Raw genomic sequence first — 9068 nt, 5'->3', positions numbered from 1 at the left:
TAGCTGCTTCAAACGTTTGTAGAATGAGGGGCGCCTGGATGGTTCAGTGGGTTGGGCACCTGATTTGGCTCAGGTCATGATACCACGGTCCTGGGATGGAACCCCGGGGTCCTGGGATCTAGCCCAGGGCAGTCAGGCTCCCTTCTGGGCGGGGAGTCAGCATCACCCTCTCACTCTGCCCCTCCCCTGCTTGTGTTTTCTCTCTCTCTCTCTCTCTCTCTCTCTCAAATAAATAAATAAAATCTTTTTAAAAATTTTTTTGAGAATTAACGAAATGAAATCTGAATTCAAGACTTTGTAACAGGGCAAGCCTCCTCCATCCGGCTGAATCCTACCTAGGGTTCTGTTAGGGACCACCTTAGGATCCCTTAGAATTGTTCTCCTCCTTAATAACCACCTACCTTAGTGTTGTGGGGAGATCCTATGTAAACAGAAAGTGGAGCTGTATTCACTAACAGCCAGATCCCAAACAGGCCACTAATCCAGAATCCCAGAATGTGAGTTTTCATTTCAAGAATTCTGGAGGTTTTAAGGAGGGATGATCAGGAGAAAGTATTTACTCCATCCTCAGTATTGGGATGAGTCTCCCCACCCCCTTCCCAGGCAATGGAGGAGAAAAGAGCAGAAGGAAAGTGTCAGGGTAGAGACTTTCAGCATAAAAGAATGGCCTTTCAGGTAATGAGGTTAGGTCAGTCCTTGAGACCTGGCTGGACAGAGAGGTATCAGCAGAACCAGCTCCCAGCAAGCACCCAGGCAGAAGGAGACGGCAGAGTCAGAGATGGACAGAAAGCGGAAAGAGGTGGGGCTTCCCTGTCTCTGTCCACCTAGCTTCTGCGTCCCTTTCCCCTCCATGCCTAAGGAAGAGCCCCAGCCAAGACAAAGCTGCAGCCAGACCCCAGTCAGACTCCTACACAATCCAGGTCTCAAACTCTTGAGAGCAACCACCTCCCTTAACAACTGAGAAAGAATGGGCTGGAAACTACAAAAGAATTGCAAATTAGAATCAGAGCAAAGGAGCTGCCCAAATTAGGCAGGCATTTAAACAAAAAGAGGTGGAAAAGAGGCGGGAGCTGTACTTCCAGAGGGATCTCGACAGGTCTTGTCAACACGGTGGCATACCCCACCCGAAGCTCCCGGGCCCCCAACTCCTAACCCATTTTAAGGGAAGGAAAATTCACCGAAACAAAAGTTATTCATGAAAGATACTTTGGAGTCCCTCTAGTCTGACCCCCTCCATTTAACGAGTGGGAAAACTAAGCCCAGAAAAACGATGTGGTCCCTGCAGAGAATAAGCAGCAAAGCCAGAGCCAAGCCTCCTAACCTTTTTCTTGTGCTTTTCCATCCTGTGGCTCTCTTTCTCCTTCTTTAGTCACCAGTCCTGGTGTTTAACCTCAACCTCATCCTTCTTGCGGCAATTTAATCCTGTGTCTGCCTTACCCTACCTCTACACAGATAAAAACCAGACATGTCTGCTCCATCCATAGGCTCAAAAGACCACGATTTTTTTCTCCCTGTCCTCTGGTCCCAACCCCCCACCCCCCGCCCCCACTTCTCTTCCAGGCGGCTTCTGCCAGCCTTGTTGGTCTCCTTTTCGTCTTCCAAACTGCCCCTGCTCCTTGGAGACCCTGTCTCCTCACTCCTCCAACCCAATTCCTCCCAACTAGCTTTTGAGTTTGATAGGGACCAAAAATGATGCTTTGGCAGCAGTGACGGATGGATGTGATGTGCCTCCCACGGGAATGCTATTTAAAGGGGCGGCCTCACAATCCTCTCCTTCCAAAGTGACAAGAGAAAAAGCCTGCTCCTCAATCTCTCCAGAGCTGCAAACTCAGCTCAAGTTAACTTCTGACTTCCTCAACCGCAGCCTGGCCTGTACTCTGGCTTCCTATTCAGGTGGGAGGGAGAGGACTTGACAACTTACTGAGGTGTGGGGGCTGAGGGGGGATTCATCTTCGTTTCTTTTGATGACAGGTACTTAGGAGGAGCAGGAGGCCCTGTTGGGGGAGAACTGGAAGAACACTCCTCCCCCAACCTCGTGAGTGCATTTCAGCCATGTGCCTGCTTCTTCTCGGAGTCGAACTTTGTTGGAGAAGAACAGAGAGAGGCACAAGGACCTACGTGAGGAAGTCTTAGCCCTAGCTGGGATCTCCTTTCCTCTTGGGCCCCAGGGCTCAAAGCGAAGCTGTTCTAGTCCTCCCAGGTAAAGGGCCACCAGGTGAGATCCCCTGGGCCTGGCCCAGCCCCACCTGCCCACTAAACTGAACACCATCATAAGAGGAGCTGTGTTTGCATTGCCTGCAGGAAAGGGAGCTCCTGGGCAAGCATCTCACCCCAGGCCTGGTGGGAGGGATAATTCCAGCTCATTGCCGCAAACAAGTTAATGGAGATTTTAATGAAAACACTGCACTAATGAAAATGCTGAGGCTAGAACTTACTCTCTGCCTGCAAGACAAAACAATTGGAGTCAGAATTTCTCCCTGATAGTCAGTCATTCCTCATTTCTTTTTAAGGCCTGACTAAAACAAGCTGGGGATCTGAGAGCCTGTTTATGGGTGATTGTGTCCCCAGCTGTCAGGGGTCAGAGGTCAGAGAAGCATACTGCCGAAAATGGAAAATGTCAATGGGTCCCATCACCACATCTGTCCCTTCAGCTCCAGACATTCACCTTTTGTTTCAGGCGGCAATGAAGCAGGAGAACTGAGGTTCTTGTCTCACAGAGTTGAAAACTGAATCTCGCCTGACCAAGGAGAGGGAGTAAAGTGATAGGTTTTATTGAGTGAGGATACAGAGAGCTCTCAGGAGTGAGAAGGGTCCAGACCAGGGGCCACTGAGGGCTTTTAGGGTTGGTCTTTTATTGAAGGCAAACCAGGAACTTCAATTCTTTTAACATCTCTACTGATAGCACCAAGTAAGGACCAGTGATAACACCTTCAATGGCTTACTTCCTATTTAGGGTCTGGTAATTCCTTGTTGGTCACAAGTAGCTGTTATAAGAAGACCCCACCTCTGACACCTGGGACAGGATAGTCTGGTTTGTTCCCTTCAGTTTCCTTACAACTTCCACATTTGGGGGATTTTTTGGTAAGCCTGAGATAGACCGCTACCTATCTCTCCCTGCCTAGCCCCGCCTGTCCCTTACTCAGTAAAGCCACCATGCCCTCACCTTCTGTTTGCTCATTCTAGAGTCTCTGGATTCTAACGACCAAGTCTTCCCAGATGAAGAGGCAGTCTGGTCAGGTAGAAAATGTCTAGGATTGAGATCAGGCTTGAGTACCAGTTCTCGATGTACTGCTAAACATGTGACCTTCATTAAATCATTAAACATCTCTGAATCTATTTACTGGCCTAAAATAGGGAAGCCTTCCCCAGCTATCTTGCAGAATTGTCATAAAGGATGCGAGAGCACTTTGAAAAAGTATACATAACAGAGAAATGTGTGTGATTACATATTTGTAAAAAGATATCAGGTCCAATGACAACATCTTAGAAAAGGAGAACAGATTTCTACTGCCAGGGGTTAGGGAAGGGGAAGGGGATGTGATTGTAAAAAAGCAACATGAGGGATTCTTGTGGATCTTGACCATGTTGGTGAAAGATGCACAAACCTATATGGGAAAAGCTGCACAGGGATGCCTGGGTGGCTCAGTCAGTTAAGCATCTGTCTTTGGCTTGGGTCATGATCTCCGGGTCCCGGGATCGAACCCCATGATCAAGCCCCATATCCCCCACACATCAGTGTCCCTGCTCTACCTCTCCCTCCCTCTCTGTCCCTCTCACTCTGTGCTCTCTCTCACTCATTCTCTCTCAAATAAATAAATAAAATCTTTTTAAAAAGAAAAGAAGAAAAAGCTGTACAGAACTAAATACATACACACAGAGGAATGAGTATAAGTAAAGCTGGGAAAATCTGGATTAGATCATGAATTGTATCAAAGTCAATATTATAGTATACTATAGTTATCCAAGAGGTTAACTACAGGAGAAACTGGTAAAGGTACATAAGATCTCTCTGTGTTCTTTCTCTTTTCTTTTAAGTTGAAGTATGGTTGACACACAGTGTTTCTGTGTTATTTCTTACAAATGCATGTGGGTTATCCACCTCAATAAAAAAAAATAAATGTTTTGAAGTAACCGTTATGCCCAGTGTGGGGCTTGAACTCACAACCTTGAGATCAAGAGTCACAGGCACTACCCACTGAGCCAGCCAGGCGCACCCTCTTGATAAAAATTTTAATTAAAAAAAAAAATATCTGGGGCACCTGGGTGGCTCAGTGGGTTAAAGCCTCTGCCTTCGGCTCAGGTCATGGTCTCAGGGTCCTGGGTTCGAATCCCACACCGGGCTCTCTGCTCAGTGGGGAGCCTGCTTCCTCCTCTCTCTCTCTCTCTCTCTCTCTCTCTCTCTGTGCACCTGCCTCTCTGCCTATTTGTGATCTCTGTCTGTCAAATAAATAAAAATCTTAAAAAAAAAAAAAAAGTATCATGTCTACCCTCTAGTCCCCTGCAGAAACTTATGCTATCCCCTGGGAGGCTCCTCTCAAGTAGCTTTTCACATGCATGGAACAGAGGTCTCCATTTCCTCAAGAACAAGATGCCAAGGGAGAGGGAAGGGTCTAGGAGGAGTCATTCAGATGCTTCTGAGCCTTCCCTTGCTCATCAACTTTGCCCTCGGTTTCAAAAGGCCTGACCCTGGGCGCCTGGGTGGCTCAGTGGTTTAAGCTGCTGCCTTCGGCTCGGGTCATGATCTCAGGGTCCTGGGATCGAGTCCCGCGTCGGGCTCTCTGCTCAGCAGGGAGCCTGCTTCCCTCTCACTCTCTCTGCCTGCCTCTCTGCCTACTTGTGATCTCTCTCTGACAAATAAGTAAATAAAATCTTTAAAAAAAAAAAAAAAAAAACAAAAGGCCTGACCCTGAATCACTCCTTTAGAACATAATGGCCTTTCCATAGCAAGGAAGGCCAACCAGCTGATGTCATGAAGCTGGATGCTCTGTTGCTTCTATCCTAAATAGCAGACAATCTTTGCTAAGAAAAGCTTGAGTATCGATTATGAGTCCCAAGTTTAAAAAGTATTGACTGAGCCTGGGTCTTGAGAAATAAAGATCAAACATGCATACAAAGTCCCAAAACAGCTATCAAATGGCTTTAATGAACCCCAGATGGTTTTGCTGAAAACCGACAATTGCTTCCTTTTTTATCATGCAAATATGGACATGACCCTAATTAATCAGTTAGTTAATTATATTTGCGCACTTCAACAACTCTCAACCTGTGACACAGGATCTGTTGCTCCAGTTCTCTCTGGCCATGGGTGCACCAAAATGATGGATGGTGCCACTGTTTCCTACCATGGAGTTAACTAAATCAGCTTTAGTGCTATCTTGAACGCCCCAGGCATTGTGACACTTGAAATTCTAATTAGTGCAGAAAAGGGCCAAGTTGAAACAGCTTGTACTCCCTCAAGTATACCCATTTTCAAGGCCCTATAATCTAATGAGGTCTATGAAGTTTAAGATCTAGAAGAGAAATCCCTGCCTGGAGCAACAGCTGTACTCAGGATGACAAGGGGATTTGGGTTAAATTTGTGGCTCCAGATAGGAGGAAGAGTACCCCCAAATGATCTGGGAGGGAGACCCACATGACTCTGATCCAATTAGTTGTCACGTGACCTCATATCAGCTAGACTGACCCTCTGCTCTGGGTTGTAGTGATGGCAAAGAAAAAGCAGGCGGGTTCCAGCGAAACAGATGGAAGAACTTACTGGTTCCCCACAAGGTGTGGGAGAGCAGGTGAGGGGGGCTGGGGCCAGTGATAACCTCTCACTGCCCATAGAGGCAGTAGAGCTGGGGGCAGAGGACAAGACCCACGACTCCTGAGAGAGCCCCACAAAGGAAAAAGGGAGTTCCTTTGCTACTGATTTGCAGTAGGAGCAAGCTGAATGTTTGCTGAACACATTTGGAAAAGGAAGAGAGGAGATAATCGTCCTAATGAATGTGCAGGAGACAATAGCAGCTCCAGTGGGAGGATTATAAGCTCATTATGGTTTAATATGATGATTGATCATCTCTGCCTGCCAGCATTAGCCTAGAATCGTGATGAAGGTCGAGAGACCCATGCCAGTCAGAGCTCAAGTGCTAGTCACCATAAGAGAAAACATACTTGCGTGCCACTCATGCTTTTCATGGTAAAAATTCACACACATGGTCCCCAATTCCCTCACTTTTCCAATAAACTGTCCTTCACCCCCAATCCCACCCCCACCCCCAGCCAGCCTGACCCATTTCTCTATGATTTCTCAGCCCTGGACTATTCCTCCATATGTCTGTTCATCAGCTCTGACTCCTGAGCCCATCCCTTGAGAAAATAGCTGTAGCTTCATGGGTCTAGGTAGGTCCAAAGGGTCCTTCAGTGGGTACTGGCTGCCACTCGGTTCAGGTGGAAGGCCCGGGACACTTCCCGGTAGGCATTTCGAAGCAGGACATAAGGGAAACAGGACTCCAACATGTCCAGGGTCAGGAAGGAGGACTCCTCCACCACCTGGAAGAGAACAGATCTCAGCTAGCATATAACTCTGTGATACCCTGTTCCTTCACTCAGTTCCCTGGGCCCTTGGAGGCCCTTAGAGTTATGAGTGAACAACGTTCCAAATCATACACTCCCTTCTTCCCACACTTGGTTTAGCTTTAGGAAAGCAACGTGGCCTCCTCGGCTTCATTATAATGGCCCCTGGACCCCTTATCAGGGTTATAGGAAGGACTCAGGAGCAGAAGGAAGGAAAGAATCACTTCTCTGCTGGCAGAAAGACTCCCATTCTCTCCCATTCTGGATGCCAAACCAAATGTGGTGGGCAGCACGGAAGCAGGTAAGGTTGGATTAAAGTGCTAATAACAAAGCTTTGCAGAGAAGGAAATAATCACCATGGCAGGCCAAGAAAGAAGGGCCTGGAATCCACATGGGTCCTCTTGTGCTGGGTCTCAGTATCCTCCCTCCCTCAGTACAGTGCTTGGGGAGCAGTAAGGATGCTGCATAAAGGAGCAGGCATGATTAATTAGTTTAATTAGAAGCCTGTGTGCTGTGGTAATCTCAGCAGCCCCCACAGCCAAGCAGAAAGATAGCTCAAGATGCCTGGATAAGACTGAAGGTAGCAGTGGAGGGCAGGGGGCGAGAGGCATATTAGCAAAGAGCCCCACAACCTAGCATTGTGCTAGAGGGTCCCATCCCTAAGGAAGGAACAGGGTGTGCTTCCCTCAGTGCCCTCCTCATCCACTCATTTGTGGGACTAAAAAACACACACTAGGGAGAAGTGTCCCATATCCTCTGGCAATTCACACAGATGGGCCCTCCCCAAAATGTCTGGTGTTTCAAATCCTGAAAATTCACTCAAGAAAGAGAATTTACCCTATGGACTCTAACATGGTTGTCTCTCTTTCAAGTTTTAAAATGTCGGAGATTCTGCTATTCTCAAATACAGGCACACACGATACACACACCAGCCTCAAAGGAACAGGCACTGCAGGCTGAAGGAAAAGTCTGCCAGGATGGGTAGCTCGGATCTTAGGCTGGTTGACAGAAGGAATTTCTGGCCAGGCAAGACTTTCAAACCTTAAGCCAGGAGAGAAATAAGGTCCCTTTTCTGGGATATGACCCTCAGGTACAAGGAAATGAGTGATAGCTTCAAGAAGGATCCACAGGCCCAAGACTTCCTAGTGTTTGCTCCATTAAGCACGGAAAATCACAAGGCTCCTAACTGGAGGAAATTCACGGCAGTGGAAACAGCCCTACAGCAAAGGCTGAGCAACTTAGGTTCTCGGCCCAAATCTGCCCACAGATTTTGGGGAAGACCTTGAATGTCGTCTTTCCTTCCTTCTCCTCAGTTCCTTCGCCTACCAGTTGTAAGGACTGGACTAACAGCGAGGATCTGATCTCATCCTGACATCTAGGACTCCACGATTCTCAGAGAATCATCTCCTCTCCCAATGTAACCATGCCAGGAAGCAGCTGGCTGCCCTGGGGGCATGGGCACTGCCCAGGCTTCACAGCCAAAACAGAAAGACCCAAGGGAGAGACGGGCCTGGCCAGGAGTTGGTACTACATGAGTCGCCTCTTAACTCAGAATACAGTTCCTTCCCCTGTATTTCTGTAAGAAAACATTTGCATTTAAATTGCTTTGCAGCAGCTAGTCTCTGGGTCTCTCCCTCTCACAAAAAGTGCCTGGTCCTAGCTCTGTCCCAGATACTCTGCAGCCTCACCATGTGCCACCAGGGGCAGACACCCTCCCACATGTGAGGGGGGAGGAGAGCGACAAAGCAGGAGGAGGCAGGCCTGAGGGGCAACCTCCAACCTTACAGAGATAAAAAACTGCCCAAGGAAAGGAAGTAGCATGACTAAATCATCCAGAAACTAAAACGAGCAGCAGAGAGAGGGGACTAACATTCATTGAGCATCTATTACGTCCTAGGCACCTTCACATATATTTTCTTATGAATCCTAACCACTTCGTCACAAGGATTATTGCCCACTTTTATGGATAAAAAACCAGAGTCTCAGGAAGGTTAATTAGCTTGTCCAAGGCCATGTTGCTCCAAGGATTGTGCCCTATATAGCATACTCCTGGCATTTGGCTTCATCTGTCTCCACTGCACTCTCTCCCCTCACCGCACACCGCCACCCAGGCCTCACGTCCGTTCTCCTCTTGTTTCCGTCATAATCCTTAGTCAGCCCAATCGAGGCCTTTCTCCAGCTGTGTCTAGCTGAGACACAGCTCCTACTTGACGTCTGTGCACTTATAGGAGACCCAGAGGGAGGCCAAGGCTTGCCTGTGCCTAACATCTGTGGGCCTGGCAGAGAGTGCAAATGGAAGCCTACATAGCATGGGACTAAATAAATCAAACAAACTAGTCTGTTCTATCTTTTTCTTCACAATCTCCCTTTATAATTTCATGAAAGGCCAGGTGTGAATTCAGAATTCTTAGGACTCCTCGGAGTTCTCTGAGAACAGGGTGGAATGGACCAGCCCGGTTTGTGGGGCCTTTGTAAACACATTCGGAATTCCCATCCGTGCCTCTGAACTCCAG

General features: G+C 47.8%; 1 protein-coding gene across 2 annotated transcripts in view; it reads right to left on the bottom strand.

Annotated features, from left to right (window-relative positions):
- Positions 1–5243: 5243 nt before the first annotated feature.
- NCKAP1L (NCK associated protein 1 like) overlaps positions 5244–9068 on the bottom strand; it is a 40764-nt gene continuing 36939 nt past the window's right edge. For both annotated transcript variants that reach the window (XM_046012966.1, XM_046012967.1), the window contains one exon: positions 5244–6531. In XM_046012966.1, coding sequence (XP_045868922.1) covers positions 6400–6531 — 132 coding nt within the window. In that variant the 3' untranslated portion in view covers positions 5244–6399. The remainder of the gene's footprint in view (positions 6532–9068) is intronic.

This window comes from Meles meles, chromosome 7 (assembly GCF_922984935.1).
Source record: "Meles meles chromosome 7, mMelMel3.1 paternal haplotype, whole genome shotgun sequence".
In the NCBI taxonomy this organism is placed as follows: Eukaryota; Metazoa; Chordata; class Mammalia; order Carnivora; family Mustelidae; genus Meles; species Meles meles.
This window is presented reverse-complemented; position numbering and strand designations above follow the sequence as displayed.